This window comes from Equus asinus, chromosome 26, assembly GCF_041296235.1.
Source record: "Equus asinus isolate D_3611 breed Donkey chromosome 26, EquAss-T2T_v2, whole genome shotgun sequence".
NCBI lineage: Eukaryota > Metazoa > Chordata > Mammalia > Perissodactyla > Equidae > Equus > Equus asinus.
This window is the reverse complement of record NC_091815.1, coordinates 19526418-19549159: the sequence shown is the minus strand read 5'-3', so window position 1 is coordinate 19549159 and position 22742 is coordinate 19526418. Positions and strand designations below refer to the sequence as shown.

Here is a 22742-nt window from a genome sequence, read left to right as displayed (position 1 = left end):
CTAGGCTGAAGGGATGGGTAAAAAGATCCTGAGATAGGAATAAGCTTGGTACTAAACAAGAGCAAGAAGGCCCGCTGATCTGCAGCCGAGTGAATGAAAGAAGGACAATCCCACTGGCAACAAGGATTAGAGAAAGTACTAGACTTCTGACCCGGAGAAGTACATAGATCATGAAGCACATTATAGGCTGTGCTGAGGAACATATGTTGTTTTTATAAAGAAAAAACTATCAAGAATATACAAAAATTAGGAAGAAATACTCTAAGTTGGGTGAGTGGTCATCAGTGTCAAATATCGCAGTGAAATTAAAAGCAAATATTTGTGAAAAGTCTACTGAATTTTCTAAGCAAAAGGTCACTCGCAACCTCAAGAACAGTAATAGTGAAAGCAAGGGCGTTCTGTAGTCCCTAAGACAAAGTCTCCCAGCTGGAATGGCAAGAGTGAGAAGTCCTCCAGCGGCATCAAGCTACTATGACTGGATAGCCTGAGCTAATGACTTGAGGCTAGTTTTCAGCAGTCTTGGCTGTGATGACACAATATCAAAGGCATCAAAATTAACAGACCAGACCCAAAAGCTACTAACACTGATCCTTCAAGAGCAATATCAACGATGGTCAGTTTTAAACATTGGACAATGAAATTCCTGCCAGCAGGCCTTTCTGTTTGCAGCTGCCCTCTGCAATTCCAAGAGACCTCTTGACAAGGGAATTTTGATCCTTTCTGTGATTATATACCTTCCTCTCCACTATCTCTATAGTCAGAAACTAGGATAGTGACATTGACTCAATTTACAGACTCCTTTAAATAAATCAGGCATATAAACATACTATACAGAGCTATAGCATTTTCTAGCAGCAGTTTCCAAATGCCAATATATCATGATACTTTCAAGACCATGGTAAAATAGGAAAACATAGTTGAGTTTTCCACAAAACTAAATTAAGAGCACTGACTCAGGAACAAACTTACTACGTTCAAGACCCAGCATCACCACTTACTAGCTGAACTTGGACAAGTTATTTAATATCTCTATACCTATTTCCTCACTTATAAAATGGAGATAAAAATAGAACCTACCTCACAGAGTTGATGTGAGGTTTAAGTGAGTTAATATGTGAAAAACATTCAGAACTATGCCTGGTACACACAAAATACTATACAAATATTAACAGCCATTAAAAGCATAGTTTGCCTTTCACTCCAGAGTGACTGTACCGGAAGGCCGACTGCAGCCCTCCGTATCCCCAGGTTCCGCATCCACGGACTCAACCAAGCGAGGATGGTGCACTATGTTTAAGATGCGGGACCTGCGGATAAGGAGGGCTCACTAAGGGACTTGATCATCCGCAGATTTTGGTATCTGAGAGGGGCCCTGCAACCAATCCCCCCAGATACTGAGGGACAATTATACATCCTTCCTAGCCTCTTTTGGTGTTAAAGCATACTTTGTAATATGAAATAAAGGTGATACTAAATAGTCCTTTTTTGTATAATGTCTTTAGTGATCCCCTGTGCCTCCAACAACAAAAAATAATTTTTATTTTTTATTTTTCATTTTTCTCCTCAAAACCCCTGATACATAGCTGCATATTTTCAGTTGTGGGTCCTTCTAGTTGTGGCACGTGGGACGTTGCCTCAGCACAACCTGATGAGCGGTGCCATGTCTGCACCCAGGATCCGAACCAACGAAACCCTGGGCTGCCGAAGTGGAGGGCGCAAACTTAACCACTCAGCCACAGGTCCGGCCCCAACAAAAAATAATTTTAAAAGGAGAAGGAAAGAAACAGCCCTAAACTCAGTCTCTAATAGTTTTTTTTTGGAAATTTTACCAGTCCATGAAATCTAAAACCATGGTTCTATAATAAAAAGACAAAGAATATCATATTTTAATCTCTTATTTCCTTGAACTGAAAATAGTTTAAAAAAAAATTTGGACTCACTAGCCAAGAAGTTACTATTCCTTAAAATTACATAAACATTCTAATCAGGTATATCCTCCCCTGAAAAGTCAAAATGGAAGTTATACAAATGCCCCAAAAATATTCCCCTAAAACAGACAAAAGTAGAAACATTTTTAGTTTCATCAGACAGCACCAAACCCCAAAGCATATAATAATACTTACCCTATATTCAAAATCTGCAAACTCCCTGCCTCCACGACCTCCTCTGAATCCACCACGAAATCCTCGAGGGGTGGTGAAAGTACCACCTCTGCCACCACCACGCCCTCGGCCACCACGGAAACCAAGACCTCCTCTGCCTCTGTACCCTCCACGGCCACGGTTTGGACGAAGTGGGATTCCAAATGTTTCAGCATTTAATCTCCTTTCTTCAGCCCAGGTTGGTCTCCGTTCTCTATCATTAGAACAAATAATCTTTAGTATGTCAGGTTTTAAAAGAACATTTTTTAGCAAAACTCAAGAACATTTTTTATCAAAACTATGTAGCACTAACTCCCAAAGAAAGGCCAAGTAACTCGTAAAGATCAAATAAAAGTAAGCAGCTTATCTAAGTTATCACAAGCAATTCATGGCAGTATGTTCTGATAATATTCTGTTAAACTTCATGTGAAAATATGACTGGTATTATTTCTTGCAAACACAGTTGATAAAACAAAGAAACATGACAACAGCCCCAATATAACGGGAATTCACATATAATGGGATTGGCAATTAATTGGCTGCCCTCCCCACTCAGCCCCCCAGGAAAGGAAATTGTCTCAGGAAACCAGGAGATGGAGGGTAGGTCCCCGAATTCCCAGTATGCTCCTGGCCAAACCTCTGAACCTGATGCCTGAAGTAAGTGTTTGAATTGCTGCTGCTGTTGCTGCCCTAGAGCTTAGATAATCACAAGACTTAGAATCATCCCCATCCACGTTTAAACTGAAGTAGACAACTGCCACCAGGTGGCACCAAACTGCAGCCAGGAGAAGGACAATTTGGATTGGGTAGCAGAAACTGAGACTCTTAGCTTGTTATGCCAGGTCCTTTAATTAACCTGACAATTTTCTAGACCCACATGTACTGCAACACAGCAGAGTTTTACTGTATCAGCAAACTTCAAAGTAACATTAGCACTTCTGGCCCTGGGTTGATTTGAACTACACTGTAGAGGGATAAAGTAAAAAATGTTATTTAGATATGAGATAAATGCTTCTGCTTTAATTATTAATTTTCAAATGTGAACACATCCCTAAACAATAGTTTATGGTTATTTCTTTTTTTTAAGGGGTAATATCATTTAAAATTTTAGTATAGGTTATTCTCTTTTGCAAAATAAAACATTAAAAAACTATAGTCATTAGATATTTTTAAGTATTCATTAAACTTTGTGAATTTATAAGAAATCATTTCACACTTCAGCCTCCTAAGAGCATTACGAGCAGCTTAAAAGACTGTACCTATTATCGTCACAAGAAATATTATCAAAGAAGGATTTAGTTTTGTCATAATAGCAATTAGGTCCAAGTGGGTCTTCTTCATCTGCATTTCCTTCACTGTTTTGGGTATCGACTCCTGAGTCTCCTTTATCTTCACCATTTACAGGCTTCTCCTGTTTCTCAAGCTTATCTTCTAATGAAAAACAAGCACATACCATAAAAGTCAAGGTTTGTACTAAACATCCATAATTCACAAGTCAACTAAGAGTATTTTCTGAGTAGAAAAATGAAAACTCACCTTTCAATTTAAGTTTATTATGAAACTCTCTGTCGATTTCCTCCTTGTTAAATTGTGCATTTGCACTTTCAAAGTCAAAGTCTTTCTCAAATTTCATTGGACCATCTCGTCGAATACCAAATCTTCCCCTGCCACCTCGATGACCCCCACGCCCTCTCCTTGGAGCTGAAGGAGCACCTGGAACTATGTTAATAAAGAAAGAATAAGCTGGTTTAGGACAGAAGCTATTATTATGATCTTTATATTAAATGGTCAACAACAGAAATGCTTGTAAGTTTCTACTTACAAGTTTCATATTACTATATTTGTATTTCTTTATATAAAAAAGAAATAAAAGGGGCTGGCCCCGTGGCCGAGTGGTTAAATTCGCGCGCTCCGCTGTAGGCGGCCCAGTGTTTCGTTGCTTCGAATCCTGGGCGTGGACATGGCACTGCTCATCAAACCACACTGAGACAGCGTCCCACATGCCACAACTAGAAGGATCACAGTGAAGAATATACAACAATGTACCGGGGGGCTTTGGGGAGAAAAAGGAAAAAAATAAAAAATCTTAAAAAAGAAAAAAAAAAGTTTCACTAACGTTTAATATACAATGGGCTGAGAATAGCACACATGAAATTCATATTCATGGGGCCCACACTCATAGATGTTACTGACAGAGTGCACAACCAGTCAACCTGGGAACCTCCTCCTTTTTTTTTTTCTCAAAAGATTGGCACCTGAGCTAACATCTGTTGCCAATCTTCTTTTTCTCCCCAAAGCCCCTCAGTACATAGTTGTACATTCTACTTGTAGGTCCTTCTGGCTGTGCTATGTGAGATGCTGCTTCAGCATGGCTTGATGAGGAGTGCCATGTCTGTGCCCAGGATCCAAAGTGGCAAAACCCTGGACCACCTAAGCGGACCCCGTGAACTTAACCACTCAGCCACAGGACCGGCCTCCGGGAGCCTTCTGTACTGAATTACTATATACTCCTTGAGGGCTGGAGCTTTGTTCTGCTTTTATCCCTAATGTCTTCCAAGTACCACACACATAGTGGATTCTCAAAATTTAGGAAGCCTTTTATGGTAAAGATCACAGGAACCAAGATTTATAGTAAGAAAAATAAATGAATACTAATCAGCACAAACTGCAAGGTAGGAGGTGTTATTTCCACATCACAGGTAACACAAAAGAAGCACCAGGTCTGAACCACTTCAACCACTTCCTACTTCACCCTTACTGTCTCCCTTTAAATGGCTCCGTATTATTCAAGTCCTTGTGTATTTATTCTCTCTACAATATAATACAATAACAGCATTTATGAGGTATGATATAGCAATACCAAAGCAGCATACATTATAGTGAAAACTTGAGAACCCAAATATCCAACACAAGATTTATTTAACTTAAATAGTTAAGATTAAAAAAAAATAAAAGAGAATATGAAATAGTATTTGATTTAACAGAAAAATACAGAGGACAAAAGCAGTATAAATTCAGTGATCATAATTATGTGAAATGTTTAATATACACTGACAAAGATCAGAAGGGACTACAGAGTAATAGACAGGTGGAAGTTTGGCAAAACTGCCCTAGTTTGAGAAACCAAACCACAAAAACCCACAGCAGCGTATCCAGACACCTAAATCTAGACAAGCAGGATGTTTAAAACATTCAACTCTACTATTAAAAATGCCTTGGCCACAAGCCAGGAAGCACAATCTTTCTGTCTTAAAAACTATTTAAGTATAGTCCATGTTTGTAAAATCCTAAGAAAAGAAAATCTGAAACAATATTCACTGTTCTGTTAATGAACCTCTGGGGGATGAATTTTGAAGGGCAGTGAAATATATACTGTTATTTATTATTTTATGTAATTTTTACATGATGGAAGTATGGCAATTACTTTATTTTGAAAGAGGGGTCCAAATAAAAAAAAAAGTGAAATACAGTAAACCAAACCAAAAACTGTACTTTATGGCACATAGCATACACAAAACCATACAAAAATGTACAGGAAAAATAAAGTGTTTATACATTTAAAAATATCATATATAGCTTGCTAAAATCACTTTCCAATTATTACCTATGTATGGTAATTACACATTGCCTCTATTTTTTAATTTGGAAGAGTTTTAAATTATAATTTATTCCCTAATAAATTTTAAAATATTAATAAAACGGATGAATTTGGGGTAAATGTTACAGATTACAAAACATATAAAGTAAGTATACAATCTTAATCAATAATCATGAAAGAAAGTTAAAGTTCTTGAACAATTACTTCAAAAAGAGGACTCAGGGTTTAAATAATTTTGATGAGAAAATTTTCCAAACTTTTAAGGTAGAGATAATTCCATTCCTAAAAGCATAGAGAACAATGAAAGCAATTTTATAATGCTAACATGAAACTGACACAAAAACATAAAAAATACAAGAGACAGTAGAGAAGAGGAAGCCATACAATGATGTATATATTAAGTGTACTAACCCTACTAGCAGATAACATTCAAGAATATATTAAAAGACAATTGCTTTACCATCAAGTAGGGTTTATTCCAGAAATGTAATGATGATTTTAAAAAAGCTTTTATTCTAAAATAGACACACAAAAATTGAAAATATAGTACAGAGGTGGTTCTATGTGCCCATTACTCAGCTTGCTCTCCAACAGTAACATCTTATTTAACCACTGAACATTATCAAAACCAGGAAATTGACACTGATACAACATATAATTAACTACACTACAGATCTCATTCAGATTTCAAGTTTTTGCATGTACTCATTTTTGGGTATGTCTTTACACATAGTTTTATGACATTTTGCCACATATGTAGATCCACACAACCACCACCATAATTAACATAAAGAACAGAACACAATGTTCGGTTACCACAATGAAATTCCCCTGTACTACTCCTTTACAGTGACCAACCCTCATCGTTCTTTTTTCTATGCTAATTATGCATCATACATTTTAAATATTCTATCAAGAGCCAAAGGATATGGGTTTCAGATCCAATTAACTTACCTATTTGTCTCTTGCTATCATTTCTGAGTTGCTCATTTTCTGGTCTTGCAACTTTGTGTACTTCAGCTATAAAAGACACACAAATGGACAAATCAACTCAGCACTCATAATCAAAAACTTCAGTAAAGTTAGAAATAGGGGGGAAAAACACCCCAAAACAAAACCAAAAAATCTATACCCCCACCACCATCACTACTTTGAGTCAAATTTGAAAGACTGAACATTCAATCAAGTTCAGTTTAAACCTTCTAGGATCATTCATATCTTTTTAATGAAAATAAGGTGAATGAAACATGGATTAGTCAATTAAGGAACAGTAAATAGCTAAAGCTCTACCTCGCCTGTGCTCTTGATTCTCTATTGCTTTTTGGCTGGAAGATGGTAAAGGCCTGTTTGATATGGGGCTCCTTCTCCCAACAGGTGCCGGAGCAGGTAAGTGGGCCGAGGCGGTCTGGACTGCTTGTTCCATGGTTGGGCTTTTTCTCATAGGGTCTAACTGAGGACTTGAACGACCTAAAACACAACCAAAAGATAAGAAACTACCCTATCCTTTGGGGTTTTCAAAATAATCTAGACCCTAAAAAATCATCTAGAGTTTTATTTCTACCACTTCAAATCCTTAGCACAAATTTGAATTCATGTACTTATTAGACCAGAGTTTAAAACTGGTTACCTTTAGTGGGCTGGTCATCAGGTTGGTAAAGAAACATTAAAACAACAGGGGCTGGCCCAGTGGCCGAGTGGTTAAGTTCGCGTGCTCAGCTTCAGCAGCCCAGGGTTTCGCTGGTTCGGATCCTGGGAGCAAACACGACACCGTTCATCAAGCCACGCTGAGGCGGCATTCCACATGCCACAACTAGAAGGACCCACAACTAGAAATATACAACTATGTACCCGGGGGCTTTGGGGAGAAAAAGGAAAAATAAAATCTTAAAAAAAAAAAAATTTCTAAAACCACAAAACCCCCAAACAAACAAACAAAAAATTCTCAAACTTTATCTGTATTTCTACCTGATGGAATAAGGGTTAACTAAGTTTTTCAAAAACTGCTGCCTGGTACAAGATTCTCCAGGAATATTATCGAAGATCATGGTAAAGGCAGGTCAGATGCAGGCTTTCCCCAATAACCACACCACAAGATCATACCAACACTTCAGCCATCAAGCTCAGAGGCTTTAACTTTTCTAATACTTTCTGAAGATATGCCTCAACTGATACCTTTATAACTATATGTATTATCTATATTAAATTTCTATTACAAAGGAAGTAAAGAATTAGAAAGCTAGGTGAAGTTCTTCAATACCTTAGGGGTTTCGGTAATTAAACATCAATACTAAAAGGCCAGCAACAAATAAACCCTTCAGATAATTACACAGTAGCCATACTCACTCCTTGCCATTTGAAAAATCTCTTGGCAACGTTTTGCTTAATATGGGTTTTGTACTTACAAATCTCATATTTCCTTTTATGAGGTTAGAACCTGGTCACAGTATGAACAGAAGAATGTAACACTGGTGCTCCTATCATTTCTTTTGTCCCTATAATGTTCGCAATAAATCTCTGCTCAAGGTGCTCTCATATCCCAGGATATTGCACCAAAATATGTTTTGCTTAAATCATTATGCTAATTTCACATTAAAAAAAATCCCAAATATGCGTCAAATGTTACTACCTACCTGTGCATATCTGCACAGGCACCAAACAACTGGTCAATTGGTGAGTGCTGACAATACATTGGTGGTTGTGCACCAGATGCTTCAGGGACTGTTTATTAGTGATATTCCCCAAGTTTATGGTTATCAAAAGTATGCAACTACAAACACGTATCCAGGCATTTAAAGATGCCAAGGTTTACTCTGCCATTTATATAGTTATAGAAACAATGTATAATTTCCCCACTGATTCTAATGGTGGTTTATCTAAGTTTTGGCCTATGATAAATCATTTTGTAATCACTTATCACCTTATAAAGGATTTACAAAATAAGTGGTAAGTTTTTTGAGAAACCTATTGTTTAGCTAATTTTACAATACTACATTAATGATCTTATAAGTACACAAAACTTACTTCAACAAGGCTTTTCTTTTCTTTTTTTAAAGATTTTATTTTTCCTTTTTCTCCCCAAAGCCCCCCGGTACGTGTTGTATATTTTTAGTTGTGGGTCCTTCTAGTTGTGGCATGTGGGATGCCGCCTCAACACGGCCTGATGAGTGGTGCCAGGTCTGCGCCCAGGATCTGAACTGGTGAAACCCCAGGCCGCGGAAGTAGAGTGCGCGAACTCAACCACTCGGTGATGGGGCCGACCCCACCAAGGCTTTTCTCTGAGAAAAGATCCTGTGACTCACAAGTATTACAGAACTACAAGTGACAGGACAATCACAGCAAGTAAGAACTTATTTGTTGCATACTTTAAAAACTTTTGTAATTAAAGCCTAACAGTCAGGGTGGCAATTTTCTTATAAACAAGGAAATATAGGCGATACTGGACGTATCATTAGGAATAAACCCAGAAGCTATTTCAGCATAATAAAAACATACCCCTTGAGCTATCTTTACATTCTTATCATAGTTAAAAGAAAATTCTAGGTGTTTTAATTTTGTAAAATTCAGAAATTTTAGTCAGTGAAATTTAAATGCAGATTTCCAGGCCTTCTCTGCCATTGTTTTATACAAATACACCTCTTTCTTCTAATAAAAAAAACTTTTCCAAGTTCATATTTAACATTTCAATGTATTTAAAATTTATTTTAGTTCTAAGTATGAGGGAAGGAATCTAGAGTTATTTTCCCCAAATGATCAGGCACTTGTCTGTCCCAACATCACTTATTGGACAGCAAGCCTTTCTCTACTAATTTAAAAATAGTATCTTTATCACATACTTCTTACTTATTTATACTTGGATCTGTTTCCCACATTTGTTCCATTTATCTCGAAATTTATTCCTGCACTGCTTTATTTTATGTATGCTTTGTTATCAAGTAGGGAAGCCCTATCTCACTACTTTTATTGTTTAAATATGTCCAGTTATACTTCCATGTTTACTTTTAAGGTAGTCTGTGTATCTGTTTTATTAAGTTCTACTACTGCATTTGGATTTACTCAAGGTACAGTAAATTTAATTAATATGAGAAGTAAAGTCTTCCTAATGTTAAATCTTTGTATCTAGGAATAAGATATGTTGCTTCAATTATGTGTGGCTTCTTTTATATCCCTCTATTATATTTTGTATTCTTCATCATAGAGGTTGGTCATATTTCTTACTATGTATTTGATACACAATTTTATTTCTCATTATTACAAGCATCTTCTTTTATCCTCATTACATAATCAATGGGTTAGGTTTGAGGATAACCATTGATTTTTGTACATTTACTTTACATTTTACCTCTATCTAATTTAAGTCTCTTATTAGTTCTAGGTTTTTCAGTGAATTCTCAATTCCAAAGGCACTGGCAAATAATACTAATCCTAATATTTATGCCTCTTGCTTTTTTCATGTGTTCCTGATTTAGCTAAAAATTCCAGAACAATGCTGAGTAGCAATGAAAACAGGCATCCTTATTTATGATGTTGATAAAAACTCTTCTGGTGCTTCAATGTTAAGGTTAATGTTGGCTATTGATTAAGATAGCTAACATCTACTGAGCACATTCTATGTGTTAAGCAGTATGCTAAAGGCACTGCATAAATTTTAAAAAATTTAATCCTCACAGTAAGTCTGTTACCAGTAAAGTTCCTCAGTTTAGAAAACTAACGCTTAAAAAGATTAAGTATTTTCTCCAGGAAATAAATCTTAAAAAAAATAACAAACCAACATACATAAAAATATACACTTATATTAACCTAGAAAAAAGCCTGGAAGTATATAGGACCAAATGTAAATATCTGCTATTTCTGGGTAGTGAGATAATGGGTATTTTAATGTTCTTCCCTAAGCTTACTGCGTTTCTAATTCATCTGCAACAAATCTTTAGACTATTAAAAAATTAAAAAGTTATTTAAAATCAGTATGAATAATAGCAACTACAACTATTTCAAAATATCTAAGGAGAGATACATAGGATTACGTTAGCACTGGTCTGATTTTACCCTCGATAACTTTTAAAAATATTGTCCTATGATTATAGTATCTTTCTGAGGACTTCACATTGTTTTATTTAAAAGTAAACATCCATATAAAGCAATGAGCCGATAACATCCACTTTAGCAGAAGATAAAAATAAATATGGAATCTTGGGATCACTGAAGGTTATAAGACTGGCTGGTGGAAAAAAAGAATTTTAAAAAATGAAACAAGATCCTTTAAGAAGCTTATTAAAATGGAGCTCTTAAAGCTCCAGAGACTCTGCTGTGGCAGTTCTCAGGATCTACATCTTTAGGACGCACTCCAGATGATCTGGTTGTGGGTGGTCTACATTGAGAATCACTGTTCTAGATCCTGTGAGAACGCTAGGAAAGACACAACAGCATAATGAATAGTTTGTTTTTTCAGATGCTATTTCAAACTCATCAAGGATAGTCCCTCTTCAGGGGTGAGTCTGGGACTGATCTGATATAGTTAAGTGTTATATACAAGTTATATAATTGCTTTGCAAAAAATTGTGAAACTTAGAGAATGTTCATTGTGTCAGTTTTATGATCTAAGAATTGTAAAAAGTCTAAACAGTGGAAGTCGTTCAACAACATACTTATTGCAACAGCAATTAGTAGACAAATTTTAAAAGAATCAAATAGAAATTACACGTCATTTACAAACTGCAAAAGCTCTTACATTCAGAGAAAGACAACACTACAGAAGTTTAGCATGGAAATATTTGCAAGAAAAAGCAGCTTACCTTGAGATAACTGTGTTTTTAGAGATCTTGTATCCTGTGTAAAGGCAGAACCAACTGCACTACTTTGGGATAGGGTACCGCTGTTTGATGCCTCTGTTCCAAATGATGTCAAAGAGCTTCCAGCTTTAAGAGATTTTTTTTAATGACAAAAAAAATTTTAACTTTTCAATTATATAAAGTAATATACCATTTTAATGATAATGATAACTGTCACTCCCACATAATACTTGCGCAGATTCAATAATCCCAGAAATTCTTCAAAGTACATCAAAAAATAGTGTGAGAAATCTTTGACAATATAGGATAAAGCAAGCCAATATACACTCCAGCATCCTTGAATGCAAACAATTTTTGTAACATACACAACAGTGTCCTAGGCAGTTATACAGATGGGAGAGCAAGTACCCACATCAGATGGAGTAGCAGAAATGATACATTCCACACCAACAGTAAGGTTCACTTATTTTAATACCAAGTATCTGCACAAATAGCCACATGAGCAGACGGGTCTATGAAGAGCTTTCCTAGCATTTCCAAGGCAACAGACAATGGACTCCAGTCCATTTTAATGCTTCCCCTCAGGATGCCACTCCCCATTTTATTTAGATCTTTAATTTCTCTCAGCAATGTTTTGTGGTTTTCATTGTAGAGCTGAGTTTTCTCAAGTTTAGTAGTACTGACATTTTGGGCCAGAGAATTCTTTGTTGTGAGGGGTTGCCCTATGCATTGAAGGATGGTAAGTGGCATCCATGGCCTCTACCTACTAGATCCAAGCAGTATCCCCTAGTTGTGACAACTAAAAATGTCTCCATACATTACCAAACGTCCCCTGCAAGAGGGGGGTAAAATTAACCCCTCTCCAATGAGAACCACTGTTCTCACTGTTGTAGAGGTTCTTTTTTTTTTTATTAGTCTTTATTTATTATAAGATGCATGCATTTATTTTAATAAATACACATGTATGTTTACTTGTGTTTATATTTTAAATAAAGATATCATCTATGTGTTTATCTTGCATAAATCTCTTGTGGTCTCCTTGTCACCCTGTTATGTTACGCCTCTGTGCTCAGGCTGTAAAGTTTGCCTGGAATATCTTCCTTTCACCACCTTAGATAGGGCAAATTCCTGTTCATTCCTTAAGATTTCCAAATAACCATCACCTCCCACTCCCATCTCTGTCCCACTGGCAAAAATGTCTTTTCCATGTTAGACTGAGGGCTTACTAACAGGTGGCCCGTGTTTTTTTTCTTTTTTAAAGATTTAATTTTTTTCCTTTTTCTCCCCAAAGTCCCCCAGTACATAGTTGTACATTCTTCATTGTGGGTTGTGGCATGTGGGATGCTGCCTCAGCATGGTTTGATGAGCAGTGCCATGTCTGCGCCCAGGATTCGAACCAAGGAAACACTGGGCTGCCTGCAGCGGAGGGCATGAACTTAACCACTCGGCCACGGGGCCAGGCCCTGGCCCGTGTTTTGTCTGTCTCTATATCTCTTCCTCCTGGTGCAATGTCTGGCACTTAGCAGGAACTCAATAAACACCTACTAAATGGAACCCGAGTGCATATTACTCTGAAAAAAGATGAGGTTTTTCTTCAATTTGACAAGAGATTTTCATATATTGAGATATTTGGGGTAACTATTTGGGTTCAAAACCGATTTGGCTTGAACTAAAGAAGCCTGACTTATAGCCTATGAAACGGACATTGTACACGTGCTTTTAACCATTAAAGTAAAGAACGTCTGTTGGAGAGCTTTTAAAATATCTTTGGTTATATTCATTCCTGGGTATCTGATGTTATTAATGCTATTATAAGCTGTGTTGCACCTTATATTTCACTTCCCAATAATCTGTTCTAGATCAGGTGCCATCAAACTTTACCTTTAAGTAGCCAGATGGCAAAAAATATTTTAGGCTTTTAAGGCCATATGATCTGTTATGACTACTCAACTCTGCCTTGTAGTGTAAAAGCAGCCACTGATGTTATGTAAATAAATGGGTGTAGCTGTCCAATAAAACATTATTTACAAAAACAGGAGGGTAACTGGATTTGGTACACAGGCCATAGTTTGCCAGACCGTCTTGTTCTAGAATGCAAAAATACAGGTGATTTTTATATATTTACCATGTATCCCCTTACTGTGCTAAATTTATCTATTCATTCTAGTGGTTTGAATATTCCTTTGCATTTTCTACGCACACAACCACATCACCTTCAAATACAGATATTTTTAGCTTTTCCTTTCCGTCCTTTAAATCTTTTGTGTTTTTCTTGCCTTATTGAACTGAATAGGACCTCCAGAACAACACTAAATAATAGACAATTTTGCCTTTGCTTTATTCCTTACCTCAAGGGAAGAGCATTCATTATTTCATCATTATGTCTGTAAGCTTTTCATTTCACTGATCACATTTAGGAAATTGCCTCCCATCCCTTAGTTGTTGATAAATGGGTATTGAGTTTTATCAAATGCCTGTACTGTATCTCTTGGGACTGAAGTTTTTCTCCTTTATGCTGCTAATGTGGTAAATTACTAATGATTTTCAAATGTTAAAACATCTTTCCATTCCTGAGATAAACCTCACTCTGTCATTACGTATTATCCTTTTCATGAATTGCTGCCTGCCACTGCTAATGCTCTGTTAAGAACTGTTACATACATGTTTCTAGGAGACGGTGAGCTGTAAGTTTTTTGGTAATGAACTCATTAGATTTTGGTATCTTAGCTTGCCTTGGTTATTTGGTTAGGAAGTGTTCTTCTTCCTCCATTATCTCAAAGAGTTTGTGTAAGATTGGTAAAATTATTTCTTCCCTAACTGACAGAATATCACTAAAGCAAACAGTCTAGATTTTCTTTGTGGGAGATTATAGTTTCAACTTCTTTAACAGATACAGGAATATTGAGATTTTATATCCTCTTGTGTTGGTTTAGGCAAGTTGTATTTTTCAAGGAATTTGTCCATTTCATTGAAGACGTCAAATTTGTTGAAATAAAGTTATTTATAATATCTTCATTTTATCCTTTTAGGATCTATAGTGATGTCTACTCTTTCATTCCTGATATTGGTGAGTTGGGTCTTTTTTTCCCCTTGATCAGTCTTGCTAGGGACTTGTTACTTTTATCAAATTTTTCAAAGAACCAACTCTTGGCTTTGCTGATCTTATACATATTTTTGTTTTTTCTACTTTGTTGATTTCTGCTTTTTAAATTTTCTTCTACTACTTTTGAGCTAATTTTCTTTCCCTTTTTTCTAACTTCTTAAGCTGGCAGCTTAGAGCACTGATTTTAAAACATTCTTGTTTTTTAATATATGTGTTTAGAGGTATGAAATTTCCCCATAGCAATGCTTAACCTCCAATCAAATTTTGATATGTTGTGTTTTATGATCATTAAATGAAAAAATATTTTCTAATTTCCCTTATGATGTCGTCTTTGATTCATTAGGATTTACAAGTTGGCTCAATTTCCAATTATTTGGATATTTTTCAATTTATCTTTATTATTTAATTCCAAATTTAATTTCTTTGTGGTTTGAGAAGATACCCTGCATGATTTCTATCCTTTTGAATTTAATGTAACTTGTTTTATGGCCCAGGATTTGATCTATCCCACTGAGCAGTCCATGTTTACTTGAAAAGAATCTATATTCTGCAATTGTTGGGTAAAAGTTACATATGCATTTAGGATCGTTAAAGCTTCCTGATGAACTGCTTTCTGTACCATTATGAAGAATCTCTCTTTATCTTAGTCATATTCCTGATCTTTAAGTTGCTTTGTTTGATGTTAATTTATCTAAAATAGTTTTTTTATTATTGTTTGCATGGTATGTCATGCCTTTTTCTATTCTTTTACTTTCCGTCTTTCACTGCATCTCTTATAAACATCATATAGTTGTGTCTTGTTTTTTTTTAAAATTCAGTTTGATGACCTCTGCCTTTTAACTGGAAGGTTTAATTCCTTTACACTTTACCAAAATAGATCTTTAACAATCCTCAGTCTGTTATCACTAATGCATGAATACCCTCCTGGCTTTATGCTAACTGTAAAGTTCATAAACATGCCTTTTAAGTGTTCATCAAACTCAGTGACTAAAAATTAATCTGTACAAAACACTGGAGACCTAAGAGAATCATCGTCCAATATGGTTTGATTATTTAGCCAGCTGAAATGTACCCATATGTCTGTCTGTTCAGCCAATATTCTCTACCTTGCCCACAAGAGTATGATGAGGCTTCCACAGCATGCCATGACTGTTTTGCTGCTTCATTTACTGTGAGGTAATTTTTCCTAAGGGTCCAGAAATTAAAGCCAATAATGACCTAATCTTTGCACATGAGAATTATTTTAGCATCAGCTTAAAAAAAATAGTGCCTTAATTTTATCTTGTGCATCATTCCTTTCAATGTATGAGAGTATCTGTTTCCCCACAATCTTGCCAAAAGCGTAGATATTCAAATCTTTGGGTTTTCGCCAAATTGATAATGAGAAATGGTGTCTTGGTGCAGATTTAGTTTATATATCTATTACAAGCAAAATTTAAGCATCTTTCCATGTTTAAGGTCCATTTATATTTTTTTTCTGCAAAAGGCAAAGTTAGTTCCTAACCTTTGTCTATTTTCTGTTGGGTTGTAGATCTTTATTTTTAGAAGCTCTATAACTATTAATAATATTAATCTTTCACAATATAAATTGCAAACAAAACTGTAAAATGACTATAATAATATATGAAAATTAAAATGCAAAATTCTTTTCCCAATCAAATAGCAACAGTGTAATCCTGATTTTAAGCTTCCTTTTTCAATCAGAATATTAGGGACTGGAAATGAAAACAAGAGGGTTAGATTAAAATCTGGCTTAAGCTATGCCAACACGAACTACAGCTGAGTTAATTCCTTTTCTAAAAAACATCTGCAGCTTAATCAATGCTACAGTTTTCCTCCTCCTCATTTAACAACTTCTAAATATTATATAGTTTTCTAATTAGCCACTCCACAAATTATCCTACCAACATGGAAATCAAACAATCAAACACAATTTGCCACTACAAAAATTATTCTACCGACATGGAAAACATCAATAAACCCTCTACCTTTGTGACACCGAAAGAACACTAAACCAGCAACCCCCAATAATATTAAAATTAGATAAAAGCATTTACAAGGAATATATATTTCCCCACTATGAAATACTTTCATTAGAGGAGCAGACTGTGAAGAACAGAAGCAGTATTTACTATGCAGACACTATGTGCTAGACCCTGTTCAAACACTTTATACACATGAAGTCATGCAAACTTAGCAGTAACGTAGGAGGTAAGTACAATAATAATCCCAAAGTTAGCCAACTATTCAATTTAGTGAAGAGTCTCAAAAGGATAACATAATTTGCAATCATCCCTTACTTGAATCCTCAGAATAGGGTTCTAACAGTTATAGCTAACACAGGGTGTATCTTGATTTAATATCTATAATTAACATTGGTCTTACTACTTGAATAGGATAGGAGGTACATGGACCAAAACTACACTATTCCAGAGTAAGTCTTATAGCCAAGAGTAAGTCTAAAATGAATTAAATAATTAAATTTTTTAATTTTGAAAAATATCAAAATGGAAAGAAGAGTACACTGAAGACCAATATATTTCTCATCTAGACTCACCAACTGCTAACATCTTGCCACATTTATTGCATTTCTTCATTTGTTTATATTGTGATATACACACTTCTCTTTTGCCTAGATAGGCTACAGACAATTTGACCTTTTATCCTTAAATACTTCAAACCCATCTCCCCAAAACAAAGACATTCTCCTATATAGCTAACCACAATACTATTACCACATCTAAGAAAATCAACAATAATAACACCATCCAACATTTAGTCCATACACAGTCCCTTAGTAGTTCCTAAAACATTATCTATACAAACTTTTTTTTTTTGCTTGAGGAAGATTGTCCCCGAGCTAACATCTGTGCCAATCTTCCTCTATTTTCTATGTGGGATGCTGCCATAGCATAGCTTGATGAGTGGTGTACAGATCTGTGCCTGGGATCCAAACCTGCAAACTCCAGGCCGCCAAAGTGGAGCATGTGCATCCAACCACTATGCCACCAGGCTGGCCCATTTACCAACTTTTTTTTAACCAGGGGTCCAACCACACATTATATTTGGATGCGATGTCTCTTCAGTCTTCCCAAGTCTAAAGGTGTCCCGCTGCCTCTCTGCTCTTCACAACAGTGACTCCTTCAAAGAGGTTGGCCTTCTAGAGATATATCCATTTCCTCATGATTAGAATCTGCATTTTCAGCAAGAACGCCACAAAGACGAAGCTGTGTAACCCCCTCTATCCCTATATCATCACATCAGGAGACATATAACCATTTCACTATGGCAAGGCCACTGTTAAACCTGACGACTTGATTAAGATGGTGACCATCAGATCTCTCCATTACAAAGACACATTTTATCCCCTTTGTAAATAATAAGTAAACTGTGGAATGATACTCTGAAACTATTTTAATATCCTGTTCCAATACTGTCCACACAACGCTTTTAGATAATCCTAGCTATTAAACAGGCGATCACAAAATGGTGATTTTCTCTATCTACCATTCCTTCTATTTATTAGCTGGCATTTTTCTGTTAAAAAAGAACATTGTTTCCTCTTTTCTTCTTCTTTTCAAGGGGCCTAGGTTCCTTTCAGTGGAGAATAGTATTTAGAAACCAAGAATTGGGTCTACACATGTTCTTTGCTACTGGGTATCATTGCTTCTAGGCCCTTTCCATGAAGAGAGTCAGGAAACAACCAGTTTTAAAAAACTGAGTTCATACTCATACCTCCAATTCACACTCAGCAGTGCAGGGTTCTTCCCTACCTTTCCCCATTCCATATTTGTATCGCCCTTCTCCACAGTAAGAACACCATTTCCCAATAACATCAATATATTACTCATTTGCCCTAGCCAGTGATATAGACAAGACAGTTTCAAAATGAACAAGCCCAGTGGCACAGTGGTTAAGTTTGCATGCTCCTCTTTGGCAGCCCGGGGTTCACGGGTTCAGATCCCGGGCATGGATGTACACACTGCTTACTAAGCCATGGTGCCCACATACAAAACAGAGGAAGACTGGCACCAGATGTTAGCTGAGGGCCAATCTTCCTCACAAAAAACAAAAAACAAAAAACAAAACAACACCAGGGGCCTGCCCCATGGTGTAGTGGTTAAGTTGGGGCGCTCCAATTCGGCAGCCTGGGTTCGTGAGTTCGGATCCCAGATGTGGGCCTACATCACTTGTCAAGCCATGTTGTGGTGGTGACCCACACACAAAATAGAGAAAGACTGGTACAGATGTTAGCTCAGGGCTAATCATCTTCCTCAAGCAAAAAAAGGAGGAAGATTGGCAACAGATGTTAGCTGAGAGGGAATCTTCCTCACCAAAAAAAACCCCACCAATACCACTACCAATTACAAACCCTAAGTCAAGTTTTTTTACAGTTCTATTTGTTCTTATAATATATCCTACTAAGAGTGTAAAAGTTACTTGAATTATTTTCTCTGTGTGTTTATGTTATCAATTTTATAACCAGTTATCAAACCAGCAGCAGTTGTTTCTATTTGTATTCACTCAATTTTAGGACTTAACTTTTCTCATCCTTTTTTATTTTGTGAATAAGTAAAACAATTTACATACTGAAAAGTCACAACTATATTAAAAAGTATATTCATAGAAAGGAATTAATTTTAACAATTTGCTAGTACATTAACGAGTTTCAAGATTCACTTGAAACTGGATTTGTGATTCAGTGAAACAAAGTAAAGTGATAAATGATTACTTCAGTGCAACTAAAAAAGATTAAGGGTTAAAGTTTGAGATTTAAAAAGTTATTCTTTACTGTGGGAATTTCAATAAAGATGTACTTAAGAGTCAAAAATGCAACTACGAAAACAACACTGAACTGATCTGATTACATCTAGCGTTTGCACACAAAAAGGTGTGCCTCTGTCTTCCAATCACAAGTAGGACTACTATCAGCTCAGCCCTCCTATATATTCTCTTTATAGTGTTATGTTTCTAAAACCTTACGACAGAAACAAAACACCATGCCCTCAAACACGCTCTATGTATCTATCATAGGTGGTGTTAAATGAGACAACCATCCACATTCTACATAACGTAAATACTCCTTAATGGTATTATTATTCCCTAGTAATAATAGCATTATCTTCAATCCTTTTTTGAAAACCTATCTGTTGGGGAAAAAATGCTTATTTTAAATGGATATCTTATGTAACTTTAAAACAACATTGAATGAAATTTGTAATTGGATATATCCAGGTTTTAAAAAAATGTGACTACTCTGAGAGATGACCTTTATAGAACCATTAGTCATTAAGGATATTAAATAAAGTCTTTAAAATAACAGGTTAGAAAAGGTGGTAAGTTTTATGTATCTTTGTGGTAAAGACAGGGAAATTACCAAAAAAAAGAAAGAAAAGAAAAGAAAAAAAAAAGCATAACATACCAACACCAACAGCGCCAAACTGCTGCCCGACTAATGAACTTGGACTGAACTGACTGTAGGTTGGCATCCTGCCAAAAGGTCCATAGGAACCCACTGACTGGAATGAAGAAGTAGATGAGCCTAGCGAAGACTGAAGAAAGATCATGGGTTATTCTTCCAGGCTCTAAACAACATGGACATAACAGAAAGAAATCTGGATATTTACATCTCTTAGAAAACCATTAAAGTACAACTACTAGACACAAAAGAAATTATTTTAAACTTACAATGTGCATTTAAAATTAAAAGTCGAATAACCTTCTGATTTCCATATTTGTATATACATCAATTACACTCAATGTGATTTATAAATACTTTTTCTACAATAAACTCTTGAGTTAGGAGTTTTATAGCAGATTTACAGAACTGAGGAAAAGTTACTTGAGTAAGTGAAATAACTTTGCTTAAAAAATATGAGAAAAATCACATTTGGTTATTCTGAGTTTTAGTCTGGTGCTAACATAAGACATCTACCTTTGATTTTACTCTTATTTTCAATAATTTAAGGTATACTATTAAATTTATAGGAAAGAGATGCAGAAACAAACCATGTACACAAACCCATTTACATTTTTAAATATGGTTATCAAGTTAAAGAACATTTTATAAAACCCTTAACTTACTAAACATAAAATATATTTTAATATGTACACATGCACACTTTATACACTAATTTATCTTAATATAAAATATTTCATAATATAAATATGAAGTATACAGCCACCAGGACATAAGCTCACTGATGGCACAACCCTGTCTGTGTATTCACTGCTAGTGTTAGGCTCATGGCAGGTGCTCAACAAATACCACTTGAATTAATGAATCCAAAGATCAGAAGCCAAAATTTACGGGGGGTGGAAGAAGTTATTCAACACCATTTTGATTTGTGCTCTCTTGGCTTTTCTCATTCCATAAAGCTAATTACTTATTAATTGGTTCCCTGGAGAATTATCAAAAGATATATATGAGACAATCAGATAACACTATTCTTTGGTGTAGGCAGCTATCTCTATTAGAATGTGTTTTCTCTCCCTCCATTTAAGCAGTTTAAATTCTCTCAGGATTCCTTCCTCAAAAATAAGACTAAAACGCGAGGGTAGAGATGAAAGCAGAGAATTTCTTCAGTTTATATTGCAAGAAATCATATTTACCATTTCTTATTAAAAAGCTTATCTTATATTCTATTCAGGAAAAATAAATAGTAAATAAATGTTAAAAGGCACTTTCTTTTTTTCCATTCTAATTTTATATACCATTTATGTTTTCTTTAGAAGAGTTTATTAGAATTTTATTTTTAAGTATGTTTTTTTGATGAGGAAGATTGGCCCTGAGCTAACATCGGTTGCCAATCTTCCTCTATTTTACGTGAGATGCCACCACAGTGCGGCCTGAGGAGTGGTGGAAGGTCCACGCCCAGGATCCAAACCTACAAACTGACAAAGTGAAGCACATGAACCCAACCACTACGTCACCAGGCTAGCCCCCCAGGTATTTTAATAGCTGGAAGTAAAACAAATCCTATGCAAGATAACATACATTTTAAGAATCTATTTTGTGGAAAACTAAGAATTTATCACTCACAGCACAAAAAAGGGAACGTTAATTTAAAAGAATCCAGAAGTATTACACTACTAAAAAAAATCAAAAAGCATTATTTCAGTGCAAATGACCAAAGACTCTGGCAAGAAAAAAGATTGAGAAGAAAATGCATTCAGGAAGAAAACTATGAGGGCCACAAGCGTTTAATCAGCTATGCCCTTGAGTAAAAATAAATATCATATATACATATTCCTCACTTGTCTAAATGAGAATAATTATAGTGCCAAGCTCAGAAGGTGTTGTGAGGATTGACTCATTCTACATGCAGTGCTTTGGATAGTGCTTCTCATACAGTTAGAGCTCAAGAACTCAATAAATGTTCGCTATTTGAACTGTTGTTGAAATTAGAAAATATTTTATGATAAAAATAAATTCCAGGGCTGGCCAGGTGGTGCAGCGGTTAAGTTAGCACATTCCGCTTCGGCGGCCCAGGGTTCGCCGGCTTGGATCCCGGGTGCGGACATGGCCCCGCTTGGCACCCATGCTGGGGTAGGTGTCCCACATTTAAAGCAGAGGAAGATGGGCACGGATGTTAGCTCAGGGCCAGTCTCCTCAGCAAAAAGAGGAGGATTAGCAGCAGTTAGCTCAAGCTAATCTTCCTCGAAGAATAAATAAATAAATCAGCCTTATTAAAAAAATAAATAACAATAAATTCCTCAGCTATTTCTTACTTTATTTAGCCCAAACTTATGATCTAAAGAGAAAACCTAGGTAAAAACATTATCCAAGTATTTTAGGTATCTAGATAACTAAGAAATAGTAACCTACATGACCATTCAATTGAGAAAATTTAAAAACACCAAAAACCCAGAAGAGGCAAAAGCTAAGGCTAGTCATGTACATGAAGTTTACTTACACTCCAAGACAAAGTTACTACCATTTACCTGAACGATAGCTGGGTCCTGAGGCAAAGAACATTGTGGTTTTGGCGGCTCACAAACAGTGAGGTCTTTAATATCACTTCCACGGAATATAATGTATTCAAAGACTTCATCTCGAGGTGGTATTGGACGATCTGTTGGTCTGTCTTCTGTACCAAAGGACCGAACTGGGA

The 22742-nt window shown here is 35.8% G+C and overlaps 1 protein-coding gene across 4 annotated transcripts in view; it reads right to left on the bottom strand.

Moving 5' to 3' along the window:
• The window catches only part of LSM14A (LSM14A mRNA processing body assembly factor), a 98151-nt gene that overhangs the window by 54264 nt on the left and 21145 nt on the right, over positions 1 to 22742 (bottom strand). For all 4 annotated transcript variants that reach the window (XM_014838093.3, XM_070499297.1, XM_070499296.1 and 1 more), the window contains exons 2-9: positions 22573 to 22736; positions 20051 to 20180; positions 11529 to 11651; positions 7030 to 7206; positions 6694 to 6759; positions 3678 to 3860; positions 3401 to 3572; positions 2124 to 2355 (exon numbers count right to left, since the gene is read on the bottom strand). In XM_014838093.3, the coding sequence (XP_014693579.2) occupies positions 2124 to 2355; positions 3401 to 3572; positions 3678 to 3860; positions 6694 to 6759; positions 7030 to 7206; positions 11529 to 11651; positions 20051 to 20180; positions 22573 to 22736 (1247 nt within the window). The remainder of the gene's footprint in view (positions 1 to 2123; positions 2356 to 3400; positions 3573 to 3677; positions 3861 to 6693; positions 6760 to 7029; positions 7207 to 11528; positions 11652 to 20050; positions 20181 to 22572; positions 22737 to 22742) is intronic.